The sequence below is a fragment of the Neopsephotus bourkii genome, unplaced genomic scaffold (assembly GCF_033783945.1).
Source record: "Neopsephotus bourkii isolate Nb327-2 ecotype Australia unplaced genomic scaffold, CSIRO-AGI_Nbou_v1 NB_716, whole genome shotgun sequence".
In the NCBI taxonomy this organism is placed as follows: Eukaryota; Metazoa; Chordata; class Aves; order Psittaciformes; family Psittacidae; genus Neopsephotus; species Neopsephotus bourkii.
Genome location: NW_026901215.1, coordinates 3,113,341 through 3,131,178, shown reverse-complemented (window position 1 = coordinate 3,131,178; position 17,838 = coordinate 3,113,341). Strand labels below are relative to the sequence as shown.

Below are 17,838 nucleotides of genomic sequence, written 5' to 3'. Positions count from 1 at the left end.
CAAATAGTTTTAATATAGAACTACACTGCAGCCTAATGCAGGATTTCCATTGTTAGCTATGTATGCTAACTTAATACGCTCAAATCCTCAAAGCACCTGTGAAATCACACACACAACACTCAAAATGTATGTTTATTGCATGTAATGACTTGTGGAAAAGACCAGTTTTTCCTTCAAATTAATCAATAACATAGAGAGGTCAAGACACGAGCTGATATGGAAACTTAGAACATGAGTCACTACCATAGCAGAAGGAAAACTCTATCCCTAGTATCTTCCCCCCTCTGACTATCTAAATCCACACTCTTTGTAAAAATGTAAAAGCAATTTCTGCAAAAGCTTATTTCTCCTCTCTGAAGTTTTTCTTTTCCTGGTACTTGATACATTAACAATTCCACCCTGAGATACTCGATCTCACTACTTGGGTTTATTTTTTTGCACATGCAGAATCAAGTTTTAAAAATAAATGCCCCCAGTCAGATGTTTAAATCTTACAAAATAAAGTCTGCATCCAGAATTACTATTTCTGTAAGAAAAATAAAGGGGAAGCAGACTTGGAGAAAACCTAATAAAAAAAGGAAAGCAGCTTTACAGGTATAACATGTTACAGCTTTAACACTGTTTCACCTTCTGCCAGGAACTTCTTCCTTGTTTACAAAGTGGACATTATCATCAGGTTCTTCATTTTAACAAGAAAAGCCAGGATTACAGCATCTTCAGCCCTACCATTAATATAACCACATTAAATGTGGTTATAAAAGCCATGTTTAATAAGACAGTTTAAACCATAACACAAATAATTTGTAAGCCTTCCAACTCTGAAGTCATGCTGTTAAGTTTTTCACTCCCAGTTTAAGAACTAGTATTTCCAAAGACAAACCAGATGCTGCTTTACTTTGTCAAGAGATATTAGAGCCTGACTTGGTACTGCATCAAGCAACAGGATTCTGGAAGTTGTAAGGGTGAGATGAATACTGTTATCAAAAGAACTCAGGTCTCTATGACCTAAATTTGTATGTTAAGATCTGCAGAAATAGAATTTAAAAAGCTCTACAGTCAGCTTCTCCTATCATTAAAAAAGGCTGTACAGCATTTAAGATATTTGTATTAATTTAACAAAACCTGTACAGTTATCAATTTTTACATTTCCAAAATACCTACCACAAAGTGATTGAGAAAGAAACTATTTCTCCTTTTAAAGCCATGTGACAAGCAACTTCATAAGAGGACTCAGTAGCTGTTGTATTTTTTTTGGTATCAATCTTTATTCTATATTAAGCAACATAACAACCATTTCTTCTGAGCAGTTTTGCCAAATGTATCATTACTTTATGCATATACTGGTTGGCCAAATGAACTTAGAATTGTAGCCAGGATCAGATCTTTTCCAATAAAGAGAGAAAATATTTCTACTCTGTAATAGCCTATACATGTGTGTATGTATATATTTGTGACTGTATATGTATACATACACACACATATAACATGACTATAAATATGTCTCCTGAAGTAATTGCTATGTCTATTGAACTTACTGCTATAGTATATCTAGTTAGGTCTACTGGCAGAAGTTTTCACCATCTTTTTTTGGTGCAAAAAATGGTCTTTGCCACAGCAGGTTTCTATAGAACTGTAAACAACAATGAAGAAGAGTCTAGTGTATAGGAATGATTTCTGCCATGACTACTGTCCAAGAAAAGAGGCCATAGGATCATCAGGTCTCTGACGTTTCATTCTGTAAGCTTCCATTTCCTCTTCTGTTGGCTCCCTGCTGTCATATATGCTGTTGTATGGTCTCTTTCTCTCATCTATCTGCATGATTTCTTTCACGTGAAGAAGACGAGCCTCTTCTGCGTTTAGTGCCTGAAATTAAAGAAAAAAAAACAATCAAACCATCACAATGAAAGTTTATATTAGATTTCAGTATCAGAAGAAGCAGCAGGCAGAATGGTGGGATAAGCAATGCACATCTGTCCAATACACCTACAGCACACTTAATGCTCATTTTGTAGAGTTTAACATAAAATGACGGTAAAACGATATTTAACAAGAACAAGATGCTTTTATCTCTTTCCAATTGCCAAAATTAAGTAAGAAACTCTTCAGCTCTACCTAAAATGTAATCATGACCCAGCAAGTACAAAAGCAGATAAGCAAGCATGCGATCTTAGGGGTTTGGGTATGTGTATTATGGGGGGGTGTAGGGGTTGTGGTGTTTTTTAAATGCTTTTTGAAATACATGTTATCCCACTCCTCAAACTACTCCTGTTGCTCTGTATAGCTATTTAAAAGAAATTTCATTTGCACAATGCTTTGATTAACCATGATTTCATATGGTTACATCATTTCACAGTCTGAATATCCAGAGGCTGTGCTCGTGGAAGGGCTGTTCAGCAGCAGTCAGCCTATAGATTGGTGGATGGATTTATTGCATCAGCTGTGAGGCTGGGCACGTCTGGGATGAAAAGTGCTAAGTTAAGCTTTGACAGTGCTTTTGATCTCTCCATCTTTCTTCAATACACAAATCACTGTGTTCTGAAATGTCTTTTATAGATGTACAGCTGTGGTGCCTAGACAGGAAATGTTCTAAATCATCTAAACTAAATCTTCCAAAACTAAACATTTATTGCATGCTTGCCCAAGAAACAGGGAATATACTTAAGGACATCTAACAGCATTTTAAATTTGCTTTAGCTCAAAATTAGCATTAAAGAACATCCCACAGAATGCCACAGGAACTGCATAGCAGGTTTCATAAAACTGACGTTGTAAAATATTTTTCAAGTTCTTTTTGCCACAAAACCATTGAAGAATATAGTGCACCTTTTTAAGTTTTTCTTGCTTCTTTTTCTCTTCACCCTCACTATCCGAATTTGAGCTCTTCTTGTGCTTCTTCTTTTTCTTCTCTTTCTGTTTCTCTTGATGGATCTGTAAAGTGGAAAACCACTTATTGTTAAGATTCAACTTGCAAACAGTAATGTTGAAGCCATTAAGTCCCACCAAGAGTCTACTGAAAACTGAGGTCTCATATAGCATTAATAGAGATGCTAATGATCTATTAATGCAGTCTAATGATTTTCAGACTCATTATGACTTGCATCATTTTGTAGTTATATGTATCCTTCCATCTCTTAAAACGCTGAGGAAAAATATCTGCCTCCCTGAGAAAGGGAAACAACCTACCTCCATCAGTGTTTTGGGTTTTGTCATGTGTTCTTCCTCCCTGGGTTGCTCTTGTAGTAAGCTTGCTTCAGCATTCTATACAACAGACAAGAGAAAGGATAGTCACTTACTAAGCATACTTGAAAGGGGAAGGACAAAAAAAAAACCCCAAGCCAAACAAATACCCCAACCCCCAAAGAAAGCAAAACAGTCTAAAACTTAGATAGGAAGATTAATGATTTTTAGCTCTTACCAAGCGACTAAAACAATACTTACAGCAATTTCTTTCCCAGCTTCTCCTGTACAGTATGAGTACTTGACAAATGAGTGGCAGCATTTGTAACCCCACTTGCCTTCTTTCCAGTATGAACCCCAAATGCTCTGAAAGAGGAGACACATACATCCAGTGATACTCCCATAAGAAGAGAGCTGCAATCTATTCCTGAGGTTATATCCTGGTAAATAAACTATTTGAACAATTCAGAAAGGAAGTTTATGGGAAATAGTTCACAATTTTGCATTAGCTACACAGGTACATTTTTGAACAACAGAAAAGCAACAGGATGTGGTCAACTCGTATTCAAAGTCAAAGCGAAATACAGTAACATCCCCTTTAGCTTAAGATTGCCATTGTAACTCAAATTTGCATTGCAAATGGCAATTGGAAATTTCTCCTTGGTAGAAAAGGAGAGTGTCAAATTTGATACAGAGTAGAAATTTGTTTAGTGTATTAATTATGTTGTACTGTATCCCACCGTACCTCATACCCTTCCAGTGGGAGGGAATCTGATTTTTTTATAATCTTAACATATGCTTACTGTATGGTTGTTGATCTTTATATCCTCTTCATATTTAGAGCAAGCAACAGCTTTCTCTTGTCCTTTGATGACTGTTCCATGCCTAGAGTACTCCACATAATCTTCTGTTTGACCTAACAGCAGTTCAGCTGGTGGGGCATCCAAATGTTCTTGTCCTCCATACTAAAATGCAAAGAGAAATAACAGTTTGGAAAAAAAGGCCACCTTTTATGTAGTTAAGAATTACATTTTAAAAAGTGTTTCTTTCAGAAGGCAGTGAAAGTGACACAAATAAAGCAGATAGAGACAATTTAATCTTTAGGGAATAGTTAAGAGTGAAATGCATCTCCTCCTATGGCCATTGTGGTATTTTGGTTTGGTTTTGTTTGTTTTGCCTGGAGAATTAAAACAGTGATACTCCTCACGCAAAGCAGGAAATCTTTTCAGACCAAGCTGCTGAGAACAGCTAATGCTGGTAACATTAGCAATTTTATTTGTTCGCCAAGACCCAGGCTTCAAACTCAACAGAATTCTTATTAAATAAGATTGAATGTCTGTTACCTTCTCTAGGATGCTTTCTTTCTGCTGTGCCTTGAAATCTTCTTTTTTCACTTTGAAGGATTTATAAAGTAGTTCTAATTTTGTAGGGTCTGCTTGCAGGTGAACTTCAGAGCCTTTGTCATAAGCCTCCCAAGCAAACACTGTGGTACACAAGAGATTTCACTTAATATTTATTCTAAAACTGACATATGCATTCAAATTATGATCATCTTTAATTCTGTAACTTGAAAGAAAGCCTCAATCTAAAGAGATTTAATTCTCTTTTTCAAGAAACAAGCACTCTTAAGTATTTAAATCAATTTTCTTAAAACACACTTACGCTGAGTCTGTGCCATTGAAATGGTATCTCCAGTATAGCGAACAAAGTTATCACCTGCGTAACCAACTCTGCAGAAAAGAACAACAGGATTTTTAGCATTCAAGAAACATGATTTCCTTTTAATTGCAACCACAGACCACCAACACGAAAGCAAAAAATTCTTTGTGCTCTGAGAGTTAAGAACAAAGGGAGAGGAAGCATTCAACTCAATGAATGGAATTAAAGTCTAGGCTCCCCACAGTCATGCAAGTATTAGATAGCAACTCAGAATACCTGATGCCTATGTTTACTTGGAATTACCTTATGACAGAGACCTGGAACTGTATCTGGGATACCAAACACCGTAAGTCAAACTTGGATCTAATTGCATAATAAATATGCATAAATGGTATGTGATATTCTAGCACAGTGATTCTTGCTTTTGAATTTGTGAATCTCTCCTCCCACCCAGACCCAGTGTATGGCTCTACCATTCTCAGTTATCTGAGAATCTCTTTTGCACCCTTCAAAGAGATTCAATGACTGTATAAAACATGTTGAAAATCAGTGTTAACAATCCAACTTCTTACTCTTTTCACCTCGCCAACGCCACTCTGAAAAATTTAGTCTGTGGCAGAAACACAGATTCAGCAAAGGTCAAATTATGATTCTGGAGAGAAGTGAAAGCATCTGCATCTAAAACCAGAACTGGCTGGCAAGATGCTAGCTGGGGGCAAGAAGAGGTGCAAAGAGCATTATTTGCTAGCATTCAGTCACTGCCATCCTGTTCCAGGCAGAGAGCTAATCCAATTACTGTACTCTGAATAAATGTTTCTACTCCAGGCCTGTCTGCTCTGCAAGGCCCCAGCACTATGCAGGCCAATGCTGGGTCACAGCTCAAGTACTCGACTTGAGTTTTAAGTGAGACAGTCTTATGTGCAGCCAAAAGCCAGCCTATGGTATTCTCTAGTTATCTATCCAGACAATGCCAAAGCTTTCGGACTTTTTTTTATGTAGACTCTGTTAATATATGAGGAGCTCTTGCTCCTAATTCAAACATTCACTTGGGTACCACTGATATTCCATGCTAGTCTCCACTGCTGAATGCTTTCCAACAAACAAGGGACAAAGTTTAAGATTTGGTTACTGAAATACTTTACATAAACATCATTACTGTTTACAGGTATAACCTCTATATACAGCAATATTCTTCTTGTGCAGATCATTAAACTAAATGGTGGTCCACATATCCCTGAACATTAACAGCCAATATTACTAAAATACCACTTTTACATATTAAAAGTGCTGCTAAACATTTTTCCTGTACTTACTGCTACTTCTATCCATAACTGACTAGAGATTCATTAGTACAAAACATATAGATAAAATACAAAACTATTAATCTTATTTTTAGCAGTTTTGTTGGATACAGAAACACGATCCTGTTTTAACTTACTCGTCTGGATTCTTGCCTGTATTGGCATATGGGTTCTCCCTCATTGCTCTTGTTTTGGGATCATAGTAAGCAGAGTTTGGATCCAAATTCCTCAAGTACTAGGGAAAGAAAACAACATACAAGATATCCAATATTTATGATTTAAAAAAGACTGAAGTTACTCCTGTATCCCCCAGCTCAGACATTTAAGAAGTTAGTTCTATGTATAAGGTTAACCTTGACAAAGTCGTAAAATGAGCCGAAACAGAACTTAGAATAGCCCTGAATCTCCATGCCCCAAGACCCATACATAAACTTATTAACCTTTGAGTATACAACTTTTTGGAAACTAACTCTCATGAATACAAAAGAAGATCTGTAATGAATTCTTAACTTACTTTAGCAATATCTTCCCGAATACGTAGATTTCTAACTGTGATACGTCTTTTTGAGTCAAAGTTCTGTCCAGGCATATCAATGTCATCTGCATATTTATCTTCATCCTCATCTTCACTGTTATGATCTCTTTCCTGAGGAGAGATGGAAAACTTCTAAATAAAAGAGGACATTCACACTACAGATATGTATGAGAGACTGATTTTAGTGGTTTCATTAAAACTTCTGCAACCCGTGTAGTTAAAAACTAGCATCATTTACCTGAACTTAAGTGTGCTATCATACTAATCTAGCATTCAACAGCTCTCAGAAATACAAGGATTTCCACTTCCTCATATGGAAACGATTACAAAACCAGAACTGTGATTATATTAAGAATACAGTTATCTTGGACAAACTATATTACTTAAGAACTAGTTATTTGCATGCATGTCCAAGGTTTGACAACACACAGGAATTAAACCCAAAAACCCTTCTGTGAAATCCAGTGATCTCTGCTGGAAAGAACAGGCAGCCAGTGGCATGAACCCAACATTCAAACCCTTATGCCACCCTTGTTTCACTGTTCCACTAACTACAGGCCCTTTTTTCTGCCCATGGTGTGATGCAGTGGGTAGTGATCTTACTGTCTGTGAATTTGGTTCCTCTTCTCCCCACTGCTGTCTTGGGGAGTTCTGCAACAAACAAAGAGCCCATCAGCAGAGAAGACAAGACAGCAGAGACAGGAAAGATGGCAGGGATATAAAAAGCAATCAAAGCAGAGCTTGATGATGGATGCAAAATACAATTTACATGTGGCAAAGACTGCAACATAATGTTCTAGGAAAGAGCTTGTGTCTCTGTTACAGATATATGTTGGAAACCTTTTCATTGTATTCCAAACTAATTTTCCAAGCCTTTGCAAAACCAGCAAATTCTAGAAGTGTCACTGTTTGTTAGACCTTGCTATGCCTTTGACCACTTTCATGTCAAGCAAATATAACCAAGATTCAACTCTGAAAGCTTAATATTTATGCATAATGAGAATTTCAGAAGCCATGATTTAATCTGGAGAAACAGAGCTAGACTTTATTTTTCAACCTGCTTAGCCTCTAACTTGAGAATACTTGCAGCATTAGAAATGGAAATAAGAAGACTGACCAGCAAATTGGCTATACAAAGGAGTCTTGGTCCTGTCAGAGATAGAACTATCAGAGGTAGTTCTTACGTTTCAAACACACTTCCCTTCTTACAGCTTCATTTTGTAAGGAATATGGAAGCTAACAATGTTTGTCTTGTGGTAAAAACAGGCACCAAAAAGAGAAAGAATATTTTTCTATCGGGAAGGCCAGAACGCTGTAGTTTGTGCTGGGCTGGAGATTAAGTTCACTCTGCCATCTACTGACAAAATGTGAAGTGACAACCTCTGGAAAGCGCAGGCCCAACTGTACGTAGTCTTTCTTGTGCTTGTTTTCTTTCTTACAGTATTAATTAAAAAAACCATAGTTCCGACCAGTAGCACTCTCTACTTTCCCCCCGTTTTATAAACTTAGAATATTATCATAAATTACTTTTTAAAAATAGAATTTTATATCAAAGATTATCAAAATCACTGCCTATAATCTCAGAGGAGTTTATAGAAGTTAGCAGAAGATGGGAACTCTGCAGTTATAAACTAGAGGGAATAACACTGCAAATAAGTCATAGCAACAACTAGAGAAGAAACAAGTTTGGTTTAACATAAAGAAAACACCTTCCTATTCTAATTTATACCTATCATTACAAAAACAATCCACAGTCATGTAATGGTCATTAACTCAACATGAGTCAGATGTAACCTCTGAGTATATGAACAAAATTCCATGTCATTAATGTTAGCAATAATAATAATCATACGGAATCTTTGCCCATAGGAGGAAAACAGTCAATTTTCATTTGAAAGAAGATACTACTTCAAATTCTTGAACGTGACACACAATATGCTGGTGCTACAGAAGTCTTTAAATTACTGAAGGGCATAAAAAAAAACCACAATAGCAGGCCTTGTGTAGAGGAAAAGCATCAGAGAGCAGAAGGAACCTGATGTATTTTTATTCAGGCTAAACATAAATACATTAAGAGTTAGTTTACTTACCACTTGCTCCAGCTTCCCTGATGCTAACTCTTCCTGAAGCTTCTGGGCTTTCAGTGTACGTTTGGCCTGCGTATCATGAAACACATTTGTTTTAATATTCCTTCTTAACAGGAAGTGTGCAGTAGTATTTATTTATCACAACCAACTCCTCTGACTGCTGTCATTAAAAAGTGCTAATTATTACCAAATATGGGGGCTTAACTGTGTTGGTGCTTGTAAAAAATCAGCAGCCTACAACTTGTCCCTTCTAACTCCCGTGCTTTACCACACTGTTTGCTGAGGCTCAAGGAAAGGAAATTATGTACACTGACTGTTTTACTACTTTATATTATACTGTTAAAAGTTTACCTGATTTATGCAGTTCTACCATTAATACATTCATCCTACTTTAAGAACTAGAGAGCTTATTTCAGTTGTGTTTAAAAACAAACACGTTTTACTATTGTGCCCTCATAGACTAGTTAGAAACTTCAGTGCTTAAGGTACTCTGTGACTGATGCTGCATTTATGGTTCATGCAAGAAGGCCCACCAAAGTCTAGCACCTGAAGTGAGATTTCAAAGCACCTCTGGAGACTGCCAAGGACAGTCTAGGCAAGTTTTGACTACCTCCAAAAATGGAGACTGCCCAGCCCCACTGGGCAAGCTGTTCCCGTTTGATCACCCTTACAGTAGAGTATTTCTTTCTTATAATTAAACAGAATTTCTTGTATTTCAATTTTTGCCCACTGCTTCTTGTCCTGTCACTAGATACTACTGGTAAGAGTCTGGTTCTGCCTTTAAACATTCCCATCAGACATTTATGCACACTGATTAGATCACTTTTAGCACTAGCTTTCCTATGTACTATAGGAAAATACTGAGGACCAGGCACTGAAGGGAGTTACTTAGGCACCTAAATACCTTTTGGAACAAGTAGCTGACATCTAGCTAAGGTAGTGAACTCTTTTTTCAACTTTTTTTAGAAGGTACTTAGTGTTTACATACATTTGGTGCATAGACATAGAAAGTTATCTGCAACAGCAGGATGCCAGCCTGCAAAGAGCTGTGTACAAATATACTCCTCCTCCATCATGGTAACAAAAAGAATTCATTAATAAAATAACATGACTAAGGTTACAAAATAGGTAGAGATTTGTTGGCTCTAATACAACTAGATAATAAATTCCTTTCTTGCATATGATTCAATCTGCATCTTGGGTAAGGTTTGCCTATTAAAAGGTAAGCAATCTGGAGAGACTAATTATTGTACAGATCCATACTCGGTTGCCAGTTCTGATCTCAATTTTTAGTTTATGTGAAGTCTGCTATCAACCACAGTATTCATCTCACTTTTTCATTATCAATACAGCACAAGGTCTAATATTATAACTGCACATAAAAAACATGCCTCTTCCCAGCCAAACCAAACACTAAACTTTTCCTGAATAAAAGATAACAGCTACATACCAAATCAACCTTGGCATATTCCTCTACAATCTTCATGTGCTCTTCTGGGTTATAGCCATTCCAACGGTCTCGCTTTCCATCATAATCAAATGTCAGTTGAGGCTGCACATGTTCATCTGGTGCAATATTCATGCCTGTGTATTTTGCTCCAATTTTCCTGGGTCTCTGAAAGTTAAAAAACAATGGTTGGATCAGTCCACTAGACTAAAATATGCCACTCAAATACCTGTTTAAAAATAGAATCAATTGAGCTCTTCTAGAGTCACCTAAATTCAGCACTATAAGCCTGTAAATTGTACATAAATGCAAGTAATTAATTTCTGTATTTCAGAGCAGCACAACTGATTCCAAACCCCATCAATTTTGAACTCTTATTTTCCACAGCTAAGAACAAACTGAAACACCAATTTCTGGGAATGGCTTCTAATTGACATGGAACAGAAAGACAGCACTTGAGTTAAAGCAAATTATTATGAAGAACTAAAATGTTTTTGCCTATTATTGCAGTACTGATCACAAACAGAATTGATGAGCAACACCCTGAACAGTAACATTTCTTCCCTTTATTTTTCTATGTAATAATTTCTTCAGAAATTTCCAAGCCACCTTTCAACACCTGTAATGTTTTTCAAAATAGCTTCTTCAAAACTAGTAATTTGCCTTTTATCTCCAGCTGGCTATTTTTCACTAAGATTAGAACTCACACTGTTTTCAAAACCATTAAAACATCAACAAAATGATTCTGTAATTCTAAAAGTCAAGTTTACCTCCATGCAGTCCTTCTTACTGTGTGTCAATGCCCCACAGTTCTCGCAAGCCCCTTTACGGTATCTAGTTGCCACAGCATGCTAAACAACAAAGAAAGACGGTGTTGTACAAACTTGCGGCAAGATTCATACACATGTTCCCAACACCCAATTCATTTTTTTTAATAGAACGAAAGAGTGCATGACCTACCCAAGCCCAGAACATGTATTTTGTTTATTATCAACCACTGCCTTGTGTTTGATCAAATCAGACTTGCCTGCTGAATTAGAATTCCCAACTCCTGTCTCCCTCAAAAATGTGTTACCAGAAATCATATCCTCATGGAATCAACCCAAATCTTTATTTTATGACAAAAAAATTTTGCATACCTCTTTAACTCCTCGTTTGTACCATTCTCCAGAGGTGCTATACTTTTTCTGCTTCTCTGGCTGTGGTCTCTGATGCTTTAGTGTAGGTCTTTTAGAAGGATCTATGTACCATGGTACTGAGGATATGTACTGAGGAATATGAGGATTGATATCCCTGTAAAAGATGTGTAATAAATACATGGCATAGGAAAAAAAACCCAACAACTTGGCCTAACACATAACTCTCACATTAAAGTTCAGTGCTTTACCAGTGAAAATAAAATAATGAAGTTGTTACAACACATTGCAAATTTAACTAGATGAACGCAGGTTCATGTGATGTTGTTGTCATCTAATTCCTGACTCCAAATCAAACACTTTATTCTGTGCAATGCTACTGAGCACAAACCCAGTAACATTCATCTTCTCAAAAGCAACAAGTCTCATAGAAGCAAGAGACAGGGACCAGATAATGTACACTGTGAAGCTGCCCAGTACCAGGTTTTGGTCACTTTTAGACCACTACTTACAAGTAGCCACACAGATGGAACTTTTAGCAGCACTATCAATAGATTACAGTAATAAACATTGAACCTACATTTTTTGTGGGGAAAGTAAGTTTCTAGGGATGGCTGGAATGTTAAAGCAAATTAATAGAGTCCCAACTATTTATTTCTACAATGACCCATGTATCACCCTCATGATTATTCTGTAATCACATCAGGGAAAAAAGGCATTTTTAACCAGTAGCTTTACAACAACCACAGCTTTAATTAAACTTACTTTCCTTCTTCATCCACCTCAGCAGGTGCATTTCCTAGTTTTCTCTGTTCTTCCAATTCCTTTTTTTTCCTCCAGTCTTCTCTTGTCATCTTCTTTGGTTCCTCCAGGCCCACATCATTTGATCCTCCTGAAGGAGCGGCATTCACTACCGTCCCTGATGACATATCGGTTTTTCTCTTTCTTTTCCTGTTACGAGAAAATAAAAGTCTTACAGATCAATATTACTTGACAGCACAGTTCTTCATCATGCTTTTGCATCGAGTGAAACCAGTAACACTGTAAAATGCATTCAAAAATAAGCACCGGTGCTGAAAAAAAACCGTTACTATTAATTAATGCAATGTCTCCTTCGTTATGTTGATTAATCTATTATTTAGGGTCACTTGCTGGAGGTGCCTTACTGCCTATGTTGTTCATCTACAGGAATATTACCAAGTCTTGTGTATTTTCCTGCCCATGGCAGAGGGCTGAAACTAGATGATTTTTAAGGACCCTTTCAACCCCAACCATTCTGATTCTAGTTCCTGTTCTCTGCCCAGCCGGACGCCAGGCGGGGACGCACAGCAGCAGCTCTGCACACAGCACAGGACACGCACTATCGGCGCTCCAGAACCCCACGGAGCTGGACACGGACTCACCCGCCGCCGCTGCTGCTGCTGTTCGGGTCAGCTGAGCCCGCGGACCGGCCGTGGTTGCCGGAGGCCCCGGCGCGTTCACGTAGCATGCCCGAACCCGAGCCTACACGTAGGCGACTCGAGAGAGGCCTACGAGGAAGCAGCGCCCTAGCAGGGCCCAGGCCCGGCCCGCAAGGAAGTGGGTGCTTTCCCGGAGCCCAGGGCGGCCGCCCGGAGAGCCGGTCCCCGCCGCTACCCGCGGCCCCTCTACCCCAGCCCCGCTCCCCTGTTTACCTGCCAGGTCGCACAGATACCGAGAACGCGCCACGGCTAGGTCAGAAAGAGCGACAGCACTGCGAAGGGCGGAGCCACGTCGTCACCGTAACGACTTGCTCCGTCCCCGGAAATCAGGGGGTGGAGCCACAGAGAGGGCAGGTGCGGCGGAAACGTCACTGCTGAGCCAATCACCTGCGGAGCGTTAGTCGAAGTAGCCAATGGGCGATGCGGAGCCAGTTTAAAAGGTGGCGGCTCGGCAGTGCAGGCCGTTACCGGTTTGCTGTCTGAGGGGTGTTCGTGTCTTGGCTCGGCCTTTGCGTGACCTGAAGCGGGTCTGTGCCGGTGCTGCTGCGCTTGGACCTGCCGGTGGTGCTTGAGGTGGGCTGGGTAAGCGCGGCTGGGTGGTTGGTGTTACTGCTTACAGCTGGAGTGCTGGGAGTGGCTTGAGCTGAGGGAAGCACTGAGGCCTGCGGCTCTAAGTCTTGCTCTGACTTTGTGCTTGAGCTCTTGACTTCAAGCTACACCAACTAAAAGCAGCTTTTTCCTTCAGGCTCCTAGTGAATGAGGGGCCATTGCATACCTGTGCAATGGCAGTGGCAAGCTCCAGGTGGGAGCTGCCTGGCTACTAATTAACAGTATGAAGAAGTGCTCTGATCTCTTGTCTTGGTTAGGGCTGAAAAGCAGTAGTGAAGGTACCGGTTTGTGTAGGGTGTCCTCAGTTTCTTTTTCTCATGAAAATATGTCTCTGCTAGTAAAATAACTGTAATTGTACTTACATGCTCAAAGGCTGCATGTTTTGAGCTAAGGGCTGGATTGCTTAGCTAGGAGGTGTACTCTTATTGTACCAAAGAAACCACAAAGAAGTAACAAAGCAAGCCAAAGGTATTAGACCTTTCTGTGTAGGATTGCTAGTGAGACTTGACTTTTTTCCTGAACACATACAAGCTCTTTTAGGACTATGAGGCTACCATGTGCACTAATAATGCCTTCAGACATGAGGGTCTGTAGCTAAACTTCTATGCAATGGTGTGAAGTATGTGTATGCTCCCCCTTGTCTAAGGACCAGTACATGGCAACTGTGTTGTCATTAATGTGGGTTGTTTAATAAGTGTCCTTTGGTGGAACAAAAGCTAACAAGAATAATTTCCTCTTTTTCCTGTATGGCCTTTCCAGAGTCACCTCAACCTGAAGATGGCAACTCTGATCTTTATTGATCAGGAGAATGATGAAGTTGGCACTACTAAGAATCGGCTAAGACTCCCTTCAGGATCTTGTGCGTACTTGCTGTGTTAAAATAGCAGGAGATCAGATAAAGTGCATAAATTCATGCCTTGCTAATCACTGTTTTGATCAGTAATAGTTTTCTATCCCTATATCTACTTCTAACTAATTCTGCTAAGTTCTTCAAATACCATAAAAATGGAGATAACTCTGTCATAGATGGGGCTATGCTCCTGAGTTATAAGTGATGGACAATGGTTTTTGACAGCTACTTTCCTAGCACATGCACTTACTGAAGCAAGCTTTAGGGTTGATATGGTGCTAAAGCTTGGTTTGTTGTTTTTTTTTTTTCTTCCACCCACTCCAGCAAAAGTCTTATCTGACAGAATGCAAGTTAAGACTCCACTTCCTAAAAAAACAGTCAGTACATCTCCAGCTGCACCTCGCTCTGTCAGGAAGGCTCTGGGAAATGTGAATAGAACTCAAGGAGTCACGAGCAAGTCGGAAAAGATAAGACAGAAAAGTCAGCCTTGTGCTGCAAACAAAGTGAGTACAACACTTATGAGGGACAGAGGGGAACTTCCCCATCAGTTTTCATTGTTTAGCATGATATCCTAGGTATCCTATAGGTATGGAATATCCCTTTGGTCTGTTGGGTCAGCTGTCCCAGCTGTGTCCCCTCACAACTTCTTACCTATGCATCGGTGGGGTGAGAAGCAGAAAAAGCCTTGACTCTGTGTAAGCACTGCTCAGCAATAACTAAAACATCTCTGTATTATCATCACTGTTTTCATTGTGAATCCAAATCATGTGAGCTACTAGAAGAAAAGTAACACTATCCTTGCCAAAACCAGCAGAAGGAGTACAGGAGCATAAGAGGTACAAAATGGCAAAGTAGTGGTTCTAGTGAAAATAGTGAGTTAATGTCTTGTTCACATGTCAAGTATCAGGAACTTGGTATCATGAGTGTAGGTATTCCAGTGCAGTGATTTATTGCTACTGTAGTGTTGTACTACATAAACTCAACTGAAGCATTTGTCTGTCTCTAGGTTATTTGTCTTGAAGTTATTTAGGCATAGCTGTTGACTGTAGCAGGCATTCTTGTCTGTAGACCTGCTATAGCACAGGAATGCCATTACAAATGGAAACTGCAGTAGCTCAAATAATGTAACTTCCTCTTTTTAATATCACTAAGAAGACTGCAGGTTTAGAAAGCTGTGATGCAGTGGCTGAAGAGCAGTGGCCAGAAATAGAAAATATGTTTCCTTTTGATCCTAGAGGTAAGAACTATTGGTGTAACTATCAAAATGAACAATCAGGCTTTCATGAGTGTTGCTATTGTTTTAAAACTTTTTCTAAACTATTGTGGCAAATAAGTTAGTATTGCATTTCTCTGGAGTACTTTCTTAAGCATAAGGGCGCTTGCTACTTCTGAAATACCATCTCATTTAAGTATTTTTAAGGGCAATAGCTGTGTTCCACAGATGTAGTAGTCAGCCTTTTACTGTGATGGCATGAAACTACTTCCAGATAACCATGCTACAGTCTCTTAGTTTATAAAATAGCAACTGGTAGACAAGTATTCAAAGGGGTACTTAAGCAGTACTGAAAAGCAGACTAATCTTGATTGTATGCTGAGACAGTAACTTGTAACTGAAAAGATTCCTACTGCTGTAGGATATAGTAGTTTAATCTTCAACTCTTAAAGCTGTTCTTTGCACAGCTCACTGCAGATAGTCTATTAATCATCCAAAGTGTGCCCTTAAGCTGTCCAGTTCATCTGGAAGTGAGTGTGCAAAAACTAATTGCCAAAGACTACTTTTGTGTTAATGAAACATATGCTGTGCTTGATGAAGTTGACTTGGTATAGTGCTTGGGAACAAATTACTAACTGTAAATGTAAAGCAGGAACTTTTATGTGGTGTATGGGATTTTGACAACTAAGATATAACTTTGAAAAAATACCCAATAGAGGGGGGACTGTTGGATTGTGCTGTTTTGGACCTGCTCTCACTTCATTTAATCTAGCAGAATTTGTGGCTTCTCAGGATATGCACTGTTATTAAACTGCTGTGTGTCTTTCTCCAATAGATTTTGAGAGTTTTGACCTTCCTGAAGAGCACAAACTAAGCAATATCAACCTGCGTGGTGTTCCCCTCATGGTATTTGAAAGGACATATGACAGATGTGTGAACATGGTTCCTTCACCTGTGAAGATTGAGGAGGTTTCGTGGGAGTCTAGTAAGTGGAAACTTGGCATGACTTTCAGTACATGCAGTGCTCATTGTGGTTTAGGAAAGAATCTACTGCAATAGTGAGCTGCCACTGCTCTCCTAGCTAGCAGAATAGCACACTACTGTCAGCTTTTGATATATACTCAAGTGGAATTTAACTAGTACAGGTAGTGGTCTTAGTGATGTTGCTGAGTGTTGTAGACAGGTGGTGTGGTTTGGAGTTACTGGGCACCAGAGCCAGCTCAGGCTGGGTCAGTGCTGTACCTGCACCCTTTCTTGAAAGGGTCTGTCTGCTCTGATGTTGGGCTTATGCATAGCTGCATGCTTTGAGGTGCTCCAGCATGACCTCATGCACAGCCACAGATTCTTCAAGTTGCAAACTGATTAGTTAAGTGGAATTGTCTTGTGCAATCAAACTATTTCCCTTAATTCAAGGGCCCAGTGTTAATCCACTGGGAGCTAGCTTATATTTGGGAGTAGAAATTCCGGGTTTCATGTGAAACTGAATTTTTTTTTTTTCTGACTTTCAGACTTGCTACAATCAACTGCTGACTTCCTTGATACCCTGGATGAGATCATTGACATGCCACCTCCAAATTATGACATTTAATCTATATTCTGAAGCTTCTATTGAGTTCAAATTTCACAGTTCTGTATTTTTAAATAAAAGTTAATCTAACCTGTATAATACTAGGTTTTTCTGTTTTAAATAGACCCAAGATGTAGGTAGTACAGTAGTGCTTTGAAAAAGAAGACTTAAAGCAGAGCCTGGGTAAACTTCAAAAGCAAGACTATAATATACTGCTGTCTGCTGTGTCTGGAAGTTAGTATGGTCATGATAGGTTGAGGCCCTTCTGAACTGTTTAGATAACTTTATTAAGTACACATTAGTTTTAAACAATTGTGTATCTAGCGTAAGTTAAGTACTAGAGCTGGTACTCTTGTGGCATTTTCCTTTATTGAACTTGTTTTCTATTTACAGTGGTTGTTCAAGATGTGTTGGTTTCTTACCTAGCTGTAGGCTGCTTCTAATTGTCACATCACTGTAGTGCTGACTGCTGGGTACTGTTTGTGCTCTGTGAGGAAACCCCATCCTTCAAGTTGTAAACACACAGGTTCAATAATTTTTCTTTAATTTTTATATTTTTTGTCTTGTTTTAATGGCCTTAACTCCTGTTCCTCATCACATAAGGCAAGTCAGTTGTCAGCCTTCGCTTAATCAACTTCTGTAGCTTTTGGGCGATGCTCTGATCTAGTTATATGACAGCAGCCTGAGCTGCCTTCAGCTTTCAGCTCATGCTTCACATGGATTGCAATGCTGTGCCTGTGTTTTGGCCACAGGCTGAGGTAGAAAGCCTTTCTGTATTCCATGATGCACCTGAGCTC

General features: G+C 39.0%; 2 protein-coding genes across 4 annotated transcripts; one reads left to right on the top strand and one right to left on the bottom strand.

Annotated features, from left to right (window-relative positions):
* Window positions 1-1,090: 1,090 nt before the first annotated feature.
* On the bottom strand, window positions 1,091-13,038 carry SLU7 (SLU7 homolog, splicing factor). Of its 2 annotated transcripts, XM_061354093.1 has the most exons (16): window positions 13,016-13,038; window positions 12,108-12,293; window positions 11,346-11,499; window positions 10,977-11,057; window positions 10,210-10,374; window positions 8,763-8,828; window positions 7,276-7,323; window positions 6,652-6,783; window positions 6,275-6,372; window positions 4,840-4,907; window positions 4,521-4,660; window positions 3,981-4,142; window positions 3,439-3,543; window positions 3,184-3,258; window positions 2,824-2,928; window positions 1,091-1,863 (listed from the first exon to the last, which is right to left on the bottom strand). In XM_061354093.1, exons 2-16 carry the CDS (start codon window positions 12,269-12,271, stop codon window positions 1,684-1,686), a joined length of 1,743 nt encoding a protein of 580 aa, XP_061210077.1. In that variant the 5' UTR covers window positions 12,272-12,293; window positions 13,016-13,038; the 3' UTR covers window positions 1,091-1,683. The 2 variants fall into 2 exon arrangements, with proteins under 2 accessions (XP_061210077.1, XP_061210078.1); XM_061354094.1 differs by lacking the exons at window positions 7,276-7,323; window positions 13,016-13,038.
* A 1,120-nt stretch (window positions 13,039-14,158) lies between these two features.
* Window positions 14,159-17,241, top strand: PTTG1 (PTTG1 regulator of sister chromatid separation, securin). Of its 2 annotated transcripts, none has more exons than XM_061354092.1 (5): window positions 14,159-14,270; window positions 14,586-14,764; window positions 15,417-15,498; window positions 16,310-16,459; window positions 16,983-17,241. In XM_061354092.1, exons 1-5 carry the CDS (start codon window positions 14,189-14,191, stop codon window positions 17,060-17,062), a joined length of 573 nt encoding a protein of 190 aa, XP_061210076.1. In that variant the 5' UTR covers window positions 14,159-14,188; the 3' UTR covers window positions 17,063-17,241. The 2 variants fall into 2 exon arrangements, with proteins under 2 accessions (XP_061210076.1, XP_061210075.1); XM_061354091.1 differs by having other exon boundaries at window positions 15,414-15,498.
* Window positions 17,242-17,838: the final 597 nt, after the last annotated feature.